The 21508-nt window shown below is 33.6% G+C and overlaps 1 protein-coding gene and 1 pseudogene across 1 annotated transcript; one reads left to right on the top strand and one right to left on the bottom strand.

Annotated features, from left to right (window-relative positions):
• Positions 1-16478: 16478 nt before the first annotated feature.
• Positions 16479-18515, bottom strand: LOC145627236 (uncharacterized). The gene has a single exon (XM_081679629.1). It carries the CDS (start codon positions 18513-18515, stop codon positions 16479-16481), a length of 2037 nt encoding a protein of 678 aa, XP_081535755.1.
• Positions 18516-19211: 696 nt separating this feature from the next.
• LOC145627226 (ER membrane protein complex subunit 7 homolog) lies at positions 19212-20227 on the top strand (annotated as a pseudogene).
• Positions 20228-21508: the final 1281 nt, after the last annotated feature.

The following is a 21508-nucleotide window of genomic DNA, read 5'->3' as shown; positions in this document are numbered from 1 at the left end:
TCACTATTTTAATTAATTAATCACCGTTTGCTGTTTAAAAAAAAAAAAAAAAAAAAAAAAAAGACTAAACCACCTTAATTCCAATAATCGAATCCATCCAAATTTTTTCGAAAATGTTCTTGATACAGTATAAAGCATATTTCTGAGTTTTAATCGTCAGCTTAATAAGTTATTACATGCTTTTGAAGATTCTAACAGTTCTAAGTATTCCTTAAAGGAGTGGGTTTTTTTTTGTTGATAAGGTGAAGGGCACTATCAGGCCGGAACCCCCTCACGAGTCAATTCAACTTGAGTTAGTAGGATAGATAATTTCGGAGATTGGGAGAAAGGTAAGGAAATCTCACTCCCTTAAATTATCACTAAGGCCTTGTTTGGCAAATGACTGTTGGCTGGTTCACTTGGCTTGTTTGACCAGCTGGAATGTTTGGCTATTTATAATGGCTTTTGAAATTGGCTGTTTAAGCTGGCTGTTTATAAAAGTGTTTAGTAAATTAATTGGTGGTTGTTGCCTGTTTATTAGATAATTTGTGGGCCAACAAGCCAAAAGCCAACAAAAAAGCTACTTAAAGCAGCTTTTTCATTTTGGCTTAAAAGCCAGCTTTTTCGCTGACTAAAAAGCCAATTACCAAATACATTTTTTGGCTGTTTGACCACCTAAAAAAGCCAAAATCCAAAAGCTAACCAAAAAGCCATTAAAAATCCAATTACCAAACATGGCCTAAATCTGTGATACTCTCATTTCTATTAAATCAAGCTTGACTTGGTTTCCTTATAGGAGAGGGGGTAGTACTAGAATAAATGCATGCGTTGAAGTTTCTTCGGCTGATTGCCAAAGGGCCCAAGCAACTAACCAAGTGTCGTATTTAGTCACTTTCAATCCCCATTGAAACTACAACGTTAACCTCTCCCTTCTCATGTACAAAGCAACAACTTAACCGCCCCATTACCTTTCAATTTTTTTTTTGTACCACTACTCTCAATAAAGAGTGCGTTAACATGTACTTGTATTTGACAATGGAAAATCAATGACACTAGTCACTAGTCACTAGTCACTACTTTTTTGAATAAACATTTTCCCTTATTACATGGACAGGTTTTTCAAGTTTCTTAATGATCCTGATAAACTAGTCATCATTTAGAGGATGAAAAAGCATACTTCTTTAGTTTCAAATTAGATGGCATGTTTCTTTTAGCGCGTTTAATTTGTCAATGTTAGACTTTATTTGAATATCTATAATTATCAATAAGTTATAAATAGAAAGAGTTAATATGTTGAAAATGTACGTTAAGATGAATCTAACAATAACCAATCAATTGTTTTTTCTTAGCTATACATCACAAAATCTAGTCAAAGTAAAGTTTGTGAATAATGTTAAAAGTCAAATGTGTTATCTAATAGAACGGAGGAAGTATTTTACTTTTTAATAAACAAAAAAAATCAAATTAAAAATTAAAATAACCTACTAATAATTAAATTCAAAACTAAAAATTTAATATTAGGTCTGCTAATTTGCTTAGCAGTTAGCAACTTAGAATCACAGTTTGTTGGGCTTGGTTTCGATTATATTACGATGAGCCAGATACGAAAGGTCCAAAGCCCATAAATTGCAAACAACCTCTGAAGGCCCACGGCCCACGGCAAGGGTTAAAAAATGGACACTAGGTTATTTTATTATTATTATTATTATTATTATTATTATTATTATTATTATTATTATTATTATTATTATATCTCAAAAACAAAAGTCATACAACCTACAATAAATTAGTAAGAAGCCGAGATACAATCTGGGCCCCCACTCCTCTAGCTATAGCAAATTCTACCCTAGTGAAAATATGAGCTGCAGCATGAGCCCCAATGTCTTGCGTCGTCGAGAACCTCTGAATCCGCTTCAGTAACGCAACAACCTCGTTCTCTAATTCCCCAAGTGAAGAAAAGGAGAAGGGAATGAAACCATATCCAATCGCCTGACATCGAGCTTCATACTTATCCCGCTTCTGATGAGCAGCATCAGCCACAACCCGCCCAGGAATAAAGTCAGATAGCCCTGACTGTGTCAAAGGAGAAGACCCTGTCAAATCAACACAGACATCGCGACCACGATCCCATGAATAAAGTAACACATTCGCAGGTCTGAGGGCCTCGTCGTTCCCTCCAGCCAACCCAATGTCAACCTCCTTTCTCGCTGAAATCCCAGAACGATAGCAAACATCAACAAGGGTATCCCGAACAACATTATGCCGATGTTTAATACCCACAATACCAGCACAAGACGTCGAGACAGAGAACAATGGAACACCCAACCGATAGGACAACACATAGCGATAAGTCTTAGCGTTCATCGTCTGACCCAACCCCGAAATAGGAACCGCCCGAAGCCAAGCTGAGGTGTGATCACCCTGTTGTGATTTCCATAATGCTGATTGTCGAGCAGTTAAAGAATAAGCAGATTCTGCAGAAGCGGTAATCTTTATTATTATTATTATTTTTTTATTTTTTTTTTCTCTAAAGGAAGAACAACGGTCTATTAATGCAATAATATGAAATTCAATATCTATATTTCATTACTACTTCCTTCGTGGGCTCCGTCCCTATTTGATAGTCACTTTTGGGCAATTTTCACGGGAATTAATAAACATGAATAAAATGTAGCAAAAGTACATTGAAAAAGTAAATTTACATTGGGTATGCAAAAAGTAAAAAGAGAAAGTAATTAAAGTACACGAGAAAACAAAATTTACATGAGAAAGTAAAGTTTACACAAATATTTTTGCAAATTGGAGAGAAATTTGGTAAAAAAAATTAGTATTAATGGTACTTGAAAAAAGTAAATATGACTAACATTCTGGGACACCAAAAATTGAATAATTGCCTGTTCACATTTACTTAATTTCAGTTCAGTTTAGTTCAGTTCAGCTCTAATCAGTTCAATTCAGTTCAGTTCAGCTCATAATTTCCCTCTCTCATAAAATATTAATTTCAGCTCAGTTCAGTTTAGTTCAGTTCAGCTCCAATAAGTTCATTTCAGCTCTAATCAGTTCAGTTCAGCTCAGTTCAGTAAATATGAACATGCCCTAAGTGATTATCAAATAAGGACGGAGGGAGTATAATATGTTATGCATTCAAGTTTCGGTATAGAAATAACGTACAAGGAAAATCATTATTACTAACTATTGAGTAGTAAAACGGGAGTTCAAAGTTTGGATTCGAAATTTGATTCATTTTATTTTACTTATATTGTAATTGTAAGTGTCAATTTATTTACTGCCTTATCCCTATTTTTAAAGATGTTTGAAATAACTTTTTATAAATAGTATTGGACTATTACTTCCTCTAGAATACTTATTTAGTTGTTTTCCTTCATTAATGTAATTTTTTTTTTTTTAGAGTAGAACTTTTAAGAATAGTGTGTGGGATTGCGGATATTTATTCCTTAAAACTATTTATTTACATGTCTTTACTCATTAATACTACTAACACTTATAATTGTGACATAAGACCAGGCCAAACCGAAATAGTTTCGTGGACACAGCTAGCTATGTCGCACATCGTGGTCGTTAGGTATCGTAGTTTAAGGTAATTTTCCTTCACCCAAAATGAAAATTAGGCTCAAAATCTAGATAAAACTTTATTTCAAAGACGGTATAGTAAACTAGAACAATTAAAGCCGAAGACAATGAATTAAGGAAAGACGTACAATGGCAAATGACAAGTTGACAAGTGGCTCAATGAATATTATTGGAGTCAATGTTGCGGTATTAGGCAGTCAATATTCATGCAAGACTTTTTGACCTAAGTATAAGATTCCACTTGAGCTTCTATTCTACGTAATTGTTATGGGGGGCGGTGGTGAATTAGATACTTAATGCCTTCTCGATCGACATCTAGCAATGAGATTCTTTGACATTATTGAAGCATCAATTATTTGGTTCCCTAGCTAGTGTAATAGTGAAGCTTTTTACCGGCTAAAATACGAGTATCTGTTTATTTTAGGTGTTTTAGGTTAGACGGACTAAATTATAGACACCTTATCAATCATCGTCGTCTTATCAATCATCATCGTTATACATGGTAATGGAATAAAATAGTAAGTTGTAAGCATCTCTATAAAGATTTTTTAGTCACTAACAAATCCTAATTACTTCATGAGTTAGGCATCATTAGAGTTATTAACATGACTTATGCTATACAAAGTCACCTAGTTACCCGCTAAGTTTAGAGTCTGTTCTCTTCAGATTATTTTCATTTCAGTTCAGTTCAACTCCAATAAGTTCAGTTTAAGTTTAATTCTTAATTTCCTTCTCTCATAAAATATTCAGTTCAGTTCAATTCAGTTCAATTCAATTCAACTCAGCTCTAATAAGTTCAGTTTAATTTCAGCTCCAATAAGTTTTGTTCAGTTCAATCAATCAGAACAGGCCCTAGTCACAGACATCGTTAGAGTTATTAACATGACTTATGCTATGCGGAGTCACCTAGCTAATAAATTCCTGCTAAGTTTCATGACATATTACATATTTCGTAAGCTTAATTTTTGTGTAGACAATTTGACAAGATTATGTACTTATACGGGACAAAAAAAAAAAAAAAAAAAAGGTTAAGCGATATATGTAATTTATATTTATATAGCTAGATATTATCATTCACTAGATTGCTGCAAAGAATGATAATTTTTATTTTTCAAAATTTGTTCATTTTTTTAACTCGATAATTATTGTTTTGAAAGGAGTTAATATTACTATTCCACTCCAAATGGATAGATCGAGCACTGAGTAATTGATTTCAGCTCGATCTATTCCATTCTCTTACGGAGTATTCTATTTTGTGAATTCATAATTTATAATACTCCGTAACAAAATTCATATGCGGCTGGTCTCACGTGTGCCCAAGGTTATTTATTCAGGGATTACTCGTTCAGTCAGAGTTTACTCGATCGGTCAAAGATTTAATGTTAAGTGATTACTCGGTCGATCAAGAATTACTCGATTTGTAAGGAATTACCTGGTCAGTGTTTAGCCGTGTGACCACGCCACTGATTTTTAATAATGTTTATTAGAAAGAATATATCATAATAAAAAGAGCTTGGGGGGAGAATATACGATTTCAGAGATAATTTTATTTCTTAGATTAAATTAGAATCAATCTTATACTTTGTTAGGCGGAACTTATTAAAAGAATCTATGACTCTATGAGATCGGTAATTATTGCAAAAATTATTATGACCCGTTGGACGAGGTGTATGTTCTCTTCTTGACAAATAACTTACCTACGAGTATATAGAAAAGTGACTAGTATATAATTAGTAATGGGTCAGAGTTAATATTGTGTTAGGGTACGATAATTTATATATTGATTATAGGTTAAATAAACTTGTCGTATTATATTGTTATTTTATTAGCAAAAATTTGTAGTGACCTTTCCAGGAATGAAAAGATCTCTATTTTATATACATGTCTTTTGAAGATGTTCCAAAGTAGATGCAACGAACCTTATCTAACTAGTTTAATTCCAAGATATGATAATTAGTTAAAAAAAAAAAAAAAAAAAAAGGAATCAAGAATCAACACACCCAATTACCTATATAAATAACATCATCCAATTAGTTGTCATCATACCTCAAACATACCAAACAAATTAGCTTGATATATATCTCTCAAAAAATTAGTGAACCAAATTACCAAGCTAATACAAAGTTAACAAATACTAACACTCTCTTTACAAAACATAAACAATATGAGCAGATACGAGTACGAGTATAAACAAGAGAGCTATTCTATGCATGAACAACGAAGTCGTTGGAGTACTACCTACCCGTCTTATGAAGAGTATCATGTACCACAACCAACCATACATAAGATGGTTACTCACCACCCATCTTATTATGAGACCTCTGATGAGGAGGATGATCATGATCACGACCACGACCACATGGCTGTTAAGGACGGTCATTGGAACCGTCCTTATGAGGATGGGAGTCGCGGTTGGGACAATGGGACAAGGTATGGAAATTATAATCATGTTGAAAATAAGCATAACAAGTATCAAGGTGGCATTCTTCGACCCCCTCTAGGCTCGGTGAGCCATGTTCCAAGTCAACAATACCGCCAACACGTGGGTGTTGATAAAGTAGGGCAAGAAGTGAAGAACAAAAATGGGTGGCGTTATGGTGAGCCGGCCTCAAGGATCAACCACAACAACAACAACAAAAATCGCGATTATTATAGGAAATATCCTAGTAACTATGGGAAAGTTTCGAGGATGGAAGATGATGATGATGATGATGCAAGAATAATAAGTAGTGGCGGTGAAGAATTGGAATCCTTGATCAAAAAATTGCAAAGAAGTGGGATGGTGAAAAAAATTGAGGTGATTGAGTATGAAAGGAATATATACAAAGGCGCTCGAGAAGAGTGGAGAGTAGTGAATGGAAATGGAAGAGGTGCTCCTAACAATAATCAACCCTTCATGGCTAAGAACTACCCAAATTATAAGCCAACATACTTATATCAATCTTATGTTTGAAGTTTAATCTTTTTATCTCTTAAGTGGTTGTATTAAGGTTCTAAGCTTCTAGTGTGTCATATTGCTTGCTTGTAATACAATTATCAAATGTGTTTGTACTTTTAGTAGTTTGGTGGTGTGGATAGTGTGATGAATGCCTCCCGAGACAAAAATATGTAATTCTGTGGAGATGTCAAAGTGTTTTATCATCGAATAATAAAGTTTATATTATTTTTACTTGCATTTTCTCATGATTTCTTGACAATTGTCTTATAGCAGAAAGAGACAAGCAAGAGTTGTCTTCAATTTGTCCAAACTCCAAAGATATACCAACAGTAAAAAGTTGTCACCAATTAATATAATCAATACTTAGGGCATGTTCATATTTACTAGAACTGAGTTGAACTGAATTGAACTGAACTGATTGGAGCTGAACTGAGTTGAACTGAATTGAACTGAACTGATTGGAGCTGAACTGAACTGAACTGAACTGATTGGAGCTGAACTGAACTGAACTGAAAAATTAAAATGCATAAAAATATATGAAAATATTTATGAAAATTAATGATAATATATATATATAGTGGATTGTGAAAAATATAAAAATGTTTTAAAAATAACTCTGTATTTTAAATTATTATATTTTAAATTATTAAATTTTTGTGTATTAATATATATATAAAAATAAAAAGTATTCTTCAATATTTTATTGTAGTCAATCGTTGCTTGTTGTACTCTACACAATTTTGTTCATTTACATGAACTAGGGATTCCATTCACGCACCAAGTTGAAGTCATGGGAGCAACAGAAGATCATACTATGTACGATGATAACAGAAAAGCAGCTATGGATATTGTATGAAACCAAATAACTGATCAGATATGGGAGTCAATTCAGAGGAATGTCGAGGTAATGGAGCAACTTAATGAAGAAGAAGAAGACGAAGAACTAACCGATTATGAAAGCTAGTAACTGTTGTGTAGTACTCTCATTTTGTCAATGAGTTCAACTATAAAAAAACATGTGACCATTTTGAACGACGAATATAATTTAAAATAATAATAATAATAATAATAATAATAATGATTATTATTATTATTATTATTATTATTATTATTATTATTATTTTTATTATTATTTTTATTATTATTATTATTATTATTATTATTATTATTATTATTATTATTATTATTATTATTATTATTATTATTATTATTATTATTATTATTATTATTATTGTCGTTGTTATAATATGCTAAAACATCTAAAACAAAAAAATTAACAACTGAGCTGAACTGAACTGAACTGAACTGATTAGAGCTGAACTGAACTGAACTGAACTGATTGAAGCTGAACTGAACTGAACTGAACTGAAAATAAGTAAATATGAACAGGCCCTTAGTTGACACAATTTAATCAACTCAAGGTTCAATTTTAGACAAATCTAATTGAATTCTTATTTTAAAACTTATTCTATTTGTATAAAGAGTTGCAACACTTCTTGATTAGAATTAAAATGGAGTGTATAAAAAGTGCAAAATTAAGACCGTTGCGACAAAAACAATAAAAAATAAAGGAAGTTTTTATTTTGCTGTTTAATTGATGCTAATTTTAATTTGATCAAAAGTCACGTTTTGCCAAAAATTTTCAAATTTTCAATCAAACAATATCACATTCCTCTCTCAATCACAACAATTATGCAATCCTTGTTGAATTACTTCCATGGGAAGAATGTCAATTATTTGAGAGTTAGTTAAAGTGTTTATTTAACAAAAATTTACCACTCACCAATTCTCGCTGGAATTCAGTACCAGTTGAAAAAAGTTGTATTGTTTAACTTTGCTATATTCCATACGAAGCATATAGCAAAATCAAGAATAAAAACTTGTAAACTCTTGGACTTACCGGGCTTGCAAATAGTGTCTTTCAATTCTGATCTTATGCTTAGGGGTGTCAAAAACTTACCCGACCCGAAAGGTTTACTTGAAACCGAACTGTTTTCGAACTGGTTGGACCCGGGTATTTTTTATCTGAATCTGATCTGGAGTCGACTCGACGTTATCTCAAAACCGACTCCACCTGGTAATTTATGATCCAAACCCAATTTGAAATCGACTCATATTTTAACCGAAACCAATAGGACCTGATAATATAAGATCTGAATTCGATTTAACCCGAAATGAAATCTACCCGAAACCATTTAGACCCGAAAAAATACCACTTTTTTCCCGATGTATAATTATCCGATTTGAAACTTCCCATGACCCAATTAAAACCGACCCTAAAATTACTCATAATTCAATTAAACCCAACTTGTTTCTTAACATAACTTTTATCTTGAAATCAAATTCTTTACCACTATACATTTGTGGTAGAGAATGGATGATGGCTCAACCTTGGAATCATATATCCTTACATTTGAGTTACGTTGTTTGATGAAGTCTTTCTAGAGTCAACATTCAAGTTGTGAATTGTCACTACTACATTTTTGACCTATTGCAACCCCTAATTCCGTTGCATTAGGTGTCAAAATCCGTGGCATTAGGCCTATTGCAACGACCATGTACCGTGGCATCTGCTGGCGTTGCAGTAGGTCTAATACCACGGTATATGACACCTAATGCCACGGTATCTATGTTCCGTTGCATTAGCTCAATACCTAATGCAACGACATAAATTACCCGTGGCAATAGATTACCGACTAATAATTATGATGAAATTGGCACCTAATGCAACGGTTGTTGTATACAACGACATATGGAGAGTGTATCTACTGCAACGACATTATTATTATTATTATTATTATTATTATTATTATTATTATTATTATTATTATATTTTTTTTAATGGAACGGTAAAATAATATTATATGAGTTAGTTAAATTAGTTGTAAATTAAATCACTAATTATATATATTAGTCACTACAAATCTAAATATACTAACAAGCTAAGAGAAACAAAAAATCATTAAATTTATATACAATAATTATAATGCTAAATACGTACATTACAAAATATTACTTACTTGTTTTCGGTATGACACCCTACTAATAAACTAAAGTTATATAATTAATTTAATCGTCCAAAATACAAATTCCAACATATATATAAGCCGTTTTTTTTTCAAATCTTCACGACTTGAACTAATAGATAGGAGTCGCCAAAATATTTGCACCATTTGTTAGATGACTAGCTAGTCATGTAGTCACTATATTTCATCTCCATTTTGCTCACCATGCACCTACACGTAAAAAAGAATAAAATAATAGAACTAAACAATAGAAAAATAATGTGACTAAATAATTTAACTAGATAATAGAACCGAATTAAGGAAACTCATAAAGCACAACAAAATTGTAGTATTCATAAAGCACAACAATAAAAATAATACAACTATAGCTTTTGACATATTATTATAAGAAAGTGGTGTAATGAATCAAGAGCACAGACCCACCATTGGGTTCAAAAATGGACAATTTCTGTCCAGAAACTATGCAAAAATCCTATGTTTTAATTTTCTTGGTACTATCATTTCTTTGGAAAGAATAATGAGCTTTCATTACTCAAAATCAGCAAAATTTGAGGTTTTTGCATAACTCAAAATCTGAGGTTTTTGCAGACTCTGGGAGCTCTGAGTCAGATTAGGTCCTCCGGGGTTTGAGCAAGAACAGGACAATCAGCAGGCCTTTAATTCAGATATATGCAATGTTGTCAACACATAGACAGTATACAATTGGTTACAAGAGCTGGGGTTTGCAGCACTATCACATTAGGTATTTCTCACAATCGAAGGAATGGGAAGAAACGAAAATGGGAATGGCTCCTGAATTCTGATGGTGTCACTTTTAAACGAGGGGAAAATCAGCAGCAACAACTGAACTGTGAAGCTGAAATTTTGAGTGTGATTCTCAGAGGCCTAGAAGAAGCTCAAAGATTGCAGCTTTTATGTGATCACTACTTAACTTTGGGTTATTTCCATTGTTGAGTCATGTTGGCCAGGGAGGTATTTGTGATGTTTCACAGAACAATGTTGAATTATGAGAATTTTTATGAATATTGGAATAATAAGAGGTTGCAGATAGGAGACTTCTCAAGTGGGTGCAAAGTGATCATATTAGTATGCTAGGGGATAGGATGATAAAAAAGAAAATTGATGACATTCTACCCTATTTTCATTGTATATTTCTGTTAGATTCACTAAGTTTAGGGATTAACCTTCCTTTTCTAGTTGTAAAAAAAAAAAAAAAAAAAAAAATTCTTGGTACAAATAAATCATCAAGAATTATTAGAGATTACAACACCATTTACAACAGGTTTACAACACCCAACACCAACTGATGATATAAGAGATTCAGTATCAGCATCATCAACACCAAAAAAAATAATATATGGTTGTACACTTGAGCGATCAACACCAAAAAATAATATATGCTTATGCTTATGATCGTGCAGCCTATAATTCTGAGGCGAGTGAAGAAAAATACACCACTAAGGGGGTGAGCATGAACATCAACAACAGCAACAAAAACATACACGAACAACAACAATATTTTAGTAGTAAAATGTACAACCATATAAGTGAAAAAAGGGGGGAAACGTAAGGCAGACAAAACCAACCAAAAGCAATAAAGGAATAAAGCAAAAGTGTGCATCAGAAAAATACATGAACAACAACAATATTTTAGCAGTAGCTACGGCAGAATCAGGTCAATAGCATAAACTAAATTTAGACAGAAGCAACAGAAAATAATTTATGTTACCTGATTAATTGTAGCCCCAGATTTAGAAGATTGCCTATTTTGGTCAACGAGAAGATGTGGCGCACTACATGCATCCTTTGGAGCCGATGGAATCGAAAAATCAGGAATGACAAGATTAATCCCGGGGTTAGCATCCTGAAGTTGAGTCAAAATTGAAGTTGTTACGCTTGGTGCAAGTTGTTGTACTAATTGAGCTTGCATATTTTCTAAGAATTCCGCCGGGAATATGAAATCTGAATTTTTTTCTTTTTTCTTCAAATCTGACTTTTTCACACCTTTTCCTTGTAGGCGTACACGGCTTTTATGCTTAGGTTCTGGAATCACTTCGGAGTAAGGGTCCTTAGAGTTATTACCATCTTCATGTTGGGAAGACTCCAAAGCATCCATTTTAGCCTATATTAGGAAAATAAAGCCACATGCTTATTATTTATCAAAATAAAACAAATATAACATAGATCTAACATGCATGTTAGCTCACAATATTCTCTGCTATTTTTTCTTGGTTGGTAAGGTATGTCCTTCCCACTGTTCTCTTCCTTGACTCCTTATAGACCCTTGCTTGAGAAGGTTCTTGCTTATCGGGATCTTGTTGTTTATGTGAAACATTATACATAAAATTGAAGTGATTACAAATAATTAAAGGACAGGGGTGAAAGCTTCATGTAGTACATGTAATTATTGTAAAATAATGATTATAAAGATAATAAAAGTGTCTAAAAATGAGATGAATTATTTTACCAACTCATGGCATAAAATTGCGTAAGAGTTACGGCCCATAGTGTGCATGTCATCTAAAATTAGGCGATTGTCTTTGTTGATCTTACTGATTTCCTATGTGATAACACAATAAAGATTTAAAAATTTTGAACCACGTAAAAAAATCATAAAAAAGTAAATTCAAATAGGCTATTAAGGTCATGAAACTATGTCAATATTGCACAACACATTTCAAAACCATATACATAATACCTCGGCCTCTTTAGAATGCCAATATTGCAAAAGCTCTCTAAATTGAGGTTCTGAAATTGTCTCTGGCTTATGAAACCATCTTAAAGCATCAGTGGGATATGCATAGAAGTAATTCTTCTTAGTCAAGCATTTATGAGCTTTCCAGCTTCCATTGATAGCTTGCATCACCCATTCTCTTCCAGCTTCAGGAATCATATACTTTTCCTACACAAATCATGAATATATAATTATTTATGGTCTAGTAACAAAATATGAAGCATTTTTTTAAAAATGAAATCCAACAAACTTAAGCTAAAGAATTATATTAATACATACTTGGACATACTCCCACATTTTGTCAAGTGTGGGCAGACATGGAAACTTAATGTAATTTAGTGGTGCAAGTTCAGAATCCCTTGCCATAGTACCCAAGAATTGCTTGAACTCCTGAACAATTTCACGTGTAGGTCCAATTGGTTGGCCTAGTGAGTTTAAAACAATAACTTCATGCTCTTCTCTTGTTCGTGCATGTACCTTGGGTAGCATTGTTGGACCTCGATGCCTTTTGCTTTTAGGAGCTTTTTCAGGTTCTAAATCAGGAGGTTCTTGGACAGAATTTGTGTGGCAAGACAAGAAAAGAATCAGTATGAGTGATAAACCTCAATAAATAGTGGATGGATGGGTGATAAAGCCTAGGAAACAACAACAACAAAGAACAACAACAACAAAACCTCAATAAATAGAAGACAAACATATCAGCTTTAACAACAAAACAAATAACTCGATCAAAATACTAAGGCAGCTAATTAATAAGGCAGCTCCTTGATTGTGCTTGCAAGGAGCCAAGGACTAAGTAGCAAGTTGCAGAATTCTTAAGGGTGTCTAATATCAGGAACATTTGTGTAATTTCACAACTGATATTATAGGACTGCTAAGTAGAAATGATTTGCCAGTAGCCTTTTAGTTTGTTGGTAGTCCAGATAATAGAAATATTCGACTGTGATTAGCATATTTTATTTTAGGTATAATTCATTGATTTTGTGAGATGTGTATCCGTGTGGATTTACACAATTTTCACATCTTAACTATGATTATCATTCTCGTAACTTGTTGAACTTTCTGCAGCTGAATTCCCGTTTTCACTTGGATAACTTAGTTCCTTTTGCGATTCCAGATGGGAGGCTGTGTAAGGTAAAGTTGTGCTGTAATTCCAAATTTTGTTTATTACTTGGTTTTCTATTTTTGTGCTTGATTATTTTCGTTTTATTTCAATATGTATGACTTCTTTTGCTGCTATTGAATTGTATCCATTTTATTTTACTTTTGTTCATTCGATCTCCAATTCTTTTGGGGTTTAAGTATTCTAGCTTTAATTTTTCTCTTCATTCTATTGGATGAGATCTGAGCCCCCTCTCTCACTTTACATACAGTTTATAATTTAAAGCTTTAGTTGTTGTCTTCAACCTTAATTGTAATTGCTGGTTAGGTTTAGGATATGCTCATAATGTGCAGATCGAGTATGGTCTATACACTTTTAAGCTGGCTTAAGCTTCTGTGGTTTGTATATAATGAAAGAGTGGATGGATGGGATGATCCTCATATGCCAATTATCCAAGGGATGGTGTGTACAGGTCTTTTAAGATTGAGGCACTAACCTAATTCATACAGTTAGAGATAAAGGGTTATTTAAGCCAATTGTTCTTTTCCCAATTCCTGATGAGAGGCAGCGTAATGTTGTGCAGCACGTACTTCAGACTTGGGTAGGTACTTATGATATATAGATTCCTAAATGCTTTGTACAGCTGAGTGTGAACAGCCTAGGCTAGCAAATAACTAAATCATATCACAAAAAAAATAAGCAAGCAATAGAGCACTTGAACAACAGCAGACCAACAAACAACAAAGCCTAGGCAACAACAACAACAAAGAACAACAACAACAAAACCTCAAATTCATTACCAACAACAAAAGCTAAAATAAATAATACTACGTAAAATGATTGCAAATACCTTGCATTCCTTTGCTTCCAAACTAAAATTGAACTTCATCTTGTAATCCTTTATCACCCTCATATTCATTACCAACATCATCATCATTCTCATTTAGTGCATCCACTTCATCATTCTCACTTAGTACATTAGCATCACCATTGGTATTCTCATTAAATGCAGCGCCATTATTCATTGCTTTTCTTATCAGAGAATTATTCAAAGACTGAGTACTTGATACAAACCCATCATTATTTTCTTTTTGCCTTTTCCGGAACTCAAGGTACGCTGACATAGAACCAGGAGAGCAGAACGCTCGTTTTGTTCCCTTCTTTTCTGAGATAACTTGCTGCTTCTTTTGGATGCGTTGATCTTTAACACTAGCAACCTCAATTGAGTAAATGTTCTGAACTTCATCAACTGCATGCTTCTTATGGCTATTCACTTCCACAACATCAGCCATAGTTTTAGGGCGAAATGATGACTTCTTTACTTGCTTTGAAACCTATAAAAAAAAAGGCAATTATAGCATTACTAATTGCATGTAAACCGTGAAAAACAATATAAAACAGTGTGTATAAATGACAAAATAGAAGTGAATACCTGCTTACTAGCTTTTCTTTTTCCAGAAGTGACATTGTCACCTTCCATAATGTCATCAGTTTTTACCTCATTTTCACCATCATATTCCGACGTAGAGTCATCATCTTCATTTTCTGGTATACGTTTCTGCTTTGCACTTGGACAAATTAAGGCTTTTGTTTTTTCTTCCAGTATCTTATTAGCTACAGATGCTGATCCTCGGGCTTCCATTCTCTCTGCATTGAATTTCAGTTTTTGAAGCCGTTGCAACTCATATTCAGTAAGCTGACTTTGGGAAGTAGGACATTTGGGTCTACTCGGTTTCATCTGGAAAAAAAAATGGAAGTATGTTAATTATGTATCTAAATATAATAAATTGAAATAAATTGCCATGTAAATATAATAAACTGAAATAAATTGCAATGTAAAAAAAAATGGAAGTATGTTAATTATGTATGTAAAATAACATTTAGTGAAGTATTAAAATAATGTATGTCAATACCATCTGAAAACTCTCTAGGAGGGATTTGAACAGCATAATGCCAACCTTCTCTATTCAAATCTTCCACATAAAACACTTGATGTGCTTGAGTTGCTAAGATAAAAGGTTCTTCTTTAGAAACGGTCTTATTCATATTAACCGTAATAAGCTCATTATCATCCTTCTCTGAGTGAAACCACTGACATCTAAATAAGACAACACTGAAATGACCATGATAAGATATCTCAATGATTTCAGTTATTGAACCATAATAATTAACATTTCCCACAACATGATTTTGATCTTTGGAGCTTGCAAAGCTATGTGTAATGGCTGTTAGAGTGACGCCACTATTTTGAGTTACGCAGTTTGCATCTCGCTTCATGGTATGAAATCTATAGCCGTTGACCGAGTATCCTGTGTACTTTTTGGCAACGTAAGAGGGACCTTTTGATAACCACAAAATATGGTCCGGGATATTATCATGGCCATCTTTAAGAATCAAATCAACTTTCTCCCTAAACCAATCCATGAAATCCTTGCTATGGTCTTGAGCACTATTCCATTTTCTTTTCCTTTTAGCACTTACACAAATCTTGTGCTCACTGTAAAAAAAAAAATATTTCTCTTACTAACGCACTAGAGTTATAATAAAGAAATTTTATAAAAAAATATTAATAAACCTAAATTTTGATTACAAATCTTACCTTATATATTTCTCAACTTCCTCACAATGACAATTGAACAAGACATAACGATGTGCTTGTGCCCATGTATTGCGATCAATTATGTTTCCACGATTTTTTTTCTTTGAGGTCCTTCCTTTTCCTTTGATAGGATGTCCTACCTTAGGGAAAAATGATTTTGAGGTACCACACTCATTAACTTCAGGTGTGGCTTTGCTTGATCGTTTCAAAAATCTAGCTATGAAAGCAACACATTCTTTAGCTTGGTTTCCTTCTGCCATTGAGCCTTCTGGACGAGCCTTGTTTCGAACATCTTGTTTCATTTCATGAAGATTCCTCTCAATTCTATACATACACCTTGAACTCATAGGTCCACCCAACTTAATTTGGTCAACCAAGTGTATGGGTAAATGTTCCATTATATATATAAAAAAAAAAACAGGTGGAAAAATCCTCTCAAGTAGGCATAGAGTTTCAACTATCTCAGATTGCAATTTTTCAAGATCTCGAGGATCAATAGTTTTAATCCATTATATCAAAAAAGCAGAAAGTCTTATCAAAGGACTAGCAACATCTTTGGGTAATGTTGTCTTCACAGCAATTGGAAGAAGATAATTCATCATAAAATGAGCATCATGACTTTTGTAGCCTGCTATTTTACTTTCTCCAACTTGCACACAACGAATAAGGTTGGAAGCATAACCTTGAGGAAGCTTAGCATTTTTTATAACCTGGCAGAACTTACGCTTTTGCTCCAATGACATCCAAAAGCGAGATCTTGGAAATTCTTCACTACCATCTTCCAATTCAATTGGTTGAAGCTCTGGCATCAAATTAAGTTCTACCAAATCTCGACGAGCACTCACATTATCCTTAGTCTTCGGAGAAATGTCTAATAATGTCCCAATGATATTATCAAAGAAATTTTTCTCAATATGCATTACATCAAGATTATGGCGATTAGAGAAATGCTTCCAATATGGTAACTCGAAAAATATGGGTATCTTTCTCCACGGATTCGGATCATCCACATCACGCCTTGGTTTCTTTTGCTTCTTTCCAAATGCATTTGGAAAATCACGCAACATATTCTCAATATCAATTCCATTCAATGGAATAGGTTGACATCTTTCCTCAAGTTTTTCGTCAAAATTCCTCTTATCATGACGCCAAGGGTGAGATGGATCCAAAAATCTACGATTTGCCCTATACACAGTCTTACCACTACAAGGCAACCACTCGGAATCTGTTTCATAATGACATTCAGGGCATGCCAAGTATCCTTTTGTGCTCCACCCAGATAACATTGCATAACCCGAAAAATCACTCACGGTAGTCATCAGTGCTACATGCATGTCAAACCTTTGATTAGTCGAAGCATCATAAGTTTCCAACCCAAACTCCCACAAATCCTTCAAGTCCTTGATAAGTGGCTGCAAATATATGTCAATGTCATTGCCAGGGGAAGACGGGCCGGGAATTAGTAAGGCTAGCATCAAAAACTCAGGCTTCATAATCATCCAAGGAGGCAAGTTATAATTAATCAACTTAACTGGCCATGTACTATGGACAATGCTCATTGAATTGAATGGGCTAAATCCATCTGTGGCTAACCCAAGCCTCACATTGTGTGGGTCATCAGCAAACTTTGGGTATAAAGAATCAAATTCCTTCCAAGCTTGACCATCAACAGGATGATGTAAGAGATGATCATTTTCACGCCCATCAGCATGCCAAGTCATGTATTTCACCGTCTCTTGATACAAAAATAGTCGTTGAAGCCTTTTCTTGATTGGAAAGTACCTAAGAATCTTTTGAGGAATCCTATAGGTTTTGCCATTTTCATTTTGTATGTCATTCTCTGTGTCATTTGATTTCCATCTTGGCGTCTCACAAACATGGAAGCTTGTTGCATTTTCATGCTCTTCCCAATATATCATGCAATCATTTGGGCACGCATCAATCTTAGTGTAATCCAACCCCAACACTTTCAGAACACTTTTTGCTTCATTAAAAGAAGCTGGCAGTTTCGCTTCAGGTAACACCTCCCTTATAAGCTCCAATATATCTCCAAAAGCAACATTAGTTAGCTTATGATCACACTTCAAAATAAAAAGACGGGTCATGAAGGAAAGTTTTGAATGATTTTTACAACCAGGGAACAATTCTTCCTGGCCCTCTTCAACTAACTTGAAAAACTTTTTTGCCTCGTCATTTGGCCCCTTTCTAAAAGCATCACGTGCATCATGCAACAATTCTACTATGTCATCATTAAAATAATTTGGGGTTGAGCCTTCTTCATTATCCAAAACAGTTTGTTCCCTTTCAAAGTTGATCCCTAACTCTAATAACTTATCCGTTCGTGGAACAAAACCATTACAAATAAGGTAAATTCTCACAACACCTTCATGACGCCAAAAACGATAATGACAACTTTCACAAGGACAACAAATTTGATTTCCTTGAGACTTAGAAGCAAAAACCTTTTGTACATATTCATCTACTCCCCGTTCATATTCATCACTCCATTTGGCAAACATCCACCACTCTTTGGTTCCACTATCCATACCTTAGGGTAAGAATAAAGAGGGTTATTTTACTTAATTTTTACAATAAAAACATTTAATAAATTCACTAAGAGTTAAGAGAGTCACTGATAGAAACCTTTCATTATCAGAAACTGACAGAAACCTTTCATTATCAGAAACTGACAGAAACCTTCATTATCAGAAACTGATAGAAACCTTTCATTATCAGAAACTGATAGAAACCTTAACCAGCCACTGACAGAAACCTTTCATTATAAAAACAACAACAAACAAAGTAACTAAGAATCCTTCATGTACATGATCAATTCAAAAGTCCAAAAGAAATTGATACCTTTCATTATTCAGCAATACATATTAGACAGATTTGTATCCTCAATAATAAAAAATTAGTGGCTTTATTTTGAAATCAGAATATCTAATTCAGATCATAGATGAAGTAAACTAAAAATGCATAAAATGTAGGATATTAAGCCCATAATATTTTCAAGATCAGAAACATATATAAACTAATACATAGGACTCGGTTCAGATCAGAAAGTGGAATTGAAGTACATAAATCGAGTCAATAGTTGTTTCAAGATAAATTATGCTATAAGAATTGGATATAGGAGTAGCTACATGGTATCCTATTTATCAAATGTTGAAAGTTATTGGTCATTATTCTGTCATTTTCATTTTTAATAGGACAGAGTGATTAAGATTTGCTGATTTAAAATGGGTGAGTGACATGACACACATTGTTCCTTGTATGTGAAAGCTATGTTATAGTATATATAGTTATGTCAACAACTAAAATTATTGCTTTCAACTTTATACATTAGGATCACATCCCCATATCCTATTACTTTTTGTTGTGCTGATGATACTTCCTTGCATAATGTTATGGTTCATGTTGACGAAAAAATCCAACAAACTGAACTACATCTTTCCTTGCAGATTTTGGAGCTAGAGATTTTGGTTTGCCTGCAAAGACTTCAAATATCAAAGTGATACTCAATGGTGGTCAAAGGATTACATTTTTTAGGCCTGATGGATATTTTTTCATTGTATCCTACCATGTAGATCCTACGAAGTGTACTTTTAAATTTTATGTTTATTTTGAATGCAGCTTATTTCATTATAAGACTTCATAAAAATCTGTGGGGATAGGGCCATTCCTTTTGGATCAATCCTCAATGTCTTGCTTTAATTGTGATTCATACATATGCTAATGGCTGAAGAATAAATTCACTAATACTTAATTGTCTCTTGCTCTATAAATTATTCCTTTACTATGCTTAAAGCCATAACGTTCCAGCTGGCACTCATCTAATTGAAGTGGCTGCAACTGGTTATTTCTTTTCACCGGTATGTCTATTTTATGGGGTTTTTTATTTTTATTTTTTTGGAGGTATGGGTAATCACTGTTTAGTAATTTTTTTCATGTTGTTTGTGTAGGTTCGTGTTGATGTTAGTGCTGGAAACCCTGAAAAAGTCCAGTCTGCATTGACGGAAACCAGAAGAGGGTTGTCTGAGTTGGCTTTGGAGCCCTTAAGAGAGGAATACTATTATGACTCTATGAGGTAAGCCATGAACTAGTCTTGTTTATCACGGAGTATCATTCTATCCAACAGTGGATCAACAGTGAATCTCACACAATTGGTCTTATGGTAAGCTTCATGTTGTTAGTTGTTTTCGTGATGCCCAAACTAATGGAAAACATGGGTAACTGTTCTGAACTCTTAAATTAGTTAACTCTATTCTTGCTTACATAGAATTGCATCTATTTGTGAATTAAAAATTAAAAATTTAATTTATCAAAATCAAGCAGCACACCCCAAATTTCGAGCACAATATACAGCAGAAAATCACAGCATTTTTCCCCATATAATTCGAGCAAAAACAACGACAAATTCAACCAAACATACCCCAAAAATGTATAGCATTTTCACAGTAAAATTTGAGAAAAAATAAACCTGAAATTCAAACTCAAAGATAAAGAAAATTCCATATTCCATGGCCTCAAATACAAATTCCCAAAGACAACAATAAAAATTTAAAATTTATTTTATCAAAACGCACGCAACAACAAAAATTTCAATTAAGAAATTTCTGAAATGAAGAATCAAATTTCTGAAATGAAGAATCATTGTATACCTTGAACTCAAAGTCGAGATATCAGCCACAGGGACATGCAAGACGAAAATGGAACTTCTCCACTTGAATTACGCCGCCTCTTGAGCAACCAAACGTCACTTGAATTACGCCACCTCTTGAGTTCTGCCTTCCTCTACTTCACTAAGTTTTCCTCTCAGAATTTTCAAGAAATTGTAAGTAATTTTTGAGTATTTTATGGCCTTAAAATCGAAATTGCTAATTAAAATAGCTTAATAGAATTGGGGGAAATGGAGAATTGGGGGAAATGGAGAAATGGAGAAAATGGAGAATTCGAAGAATGAAGAAAAATGGGGAAAGTAGTACAGTAGAGAGAAAATAGTGTAAGGGTTCCTTATTTTTTGCCCATGGAATAGTGATAAGGGTTCAAAATATTTGGGCAAAAAAGTAGAGGGAAGCTGAAATTTTCAGCGCGCCTCCTACTTTTTCCATTACTATAATCACAAACCGTTGCAATAACTTTTCTTTTTGTTGAAATATCTAGGCTGATGCAACGGTTCATTAGAGCCGTGGTAATAGCTCTACTTCTCACAACATTAATACTGAATTCGACGCATTAGCCTACTCTATTGCAACGGCAATTAAAATACCGTTGCATTAGCCTTTATTAGGCCGTGGCATTTGATCAAAAATGTAGTGTAGACTTTATAGAGAGAACAAAGAAGGGAGTCATAGAAAGGAATGATAATTGATTAATTGATACGGAGTACTATAATAAAAAGGTAAAAAAAATAAAATAATAAATGAATAGTAACGATTGAGATACCACAAAATTAAGGCAAAGCAATCAGAATATGTTTGAATCGAGTCAACATTATAGGAATAGTACATTGATTGATATATTAGTGAATTAATTC

This window comes from Chenopodium album, chromosome 1 (genome assembly GCF_948465745.1).
Source record: "Chenopodium album chromosome 1, dcCheAlbu1.1, whole genome shotgun sequence".
NCBI classification, from domain to species: Eukaryota; Viridiplantae; Streptophyta; class Magnoliopsida; order Caryophyllales; family Amaranthaceae; genus Chenopodium; species Chenopodium album.
Note: the sequence above shows the minus strand (reverse complement) of the source record. Positions and strands in the feature narration are given on the sequence as shown.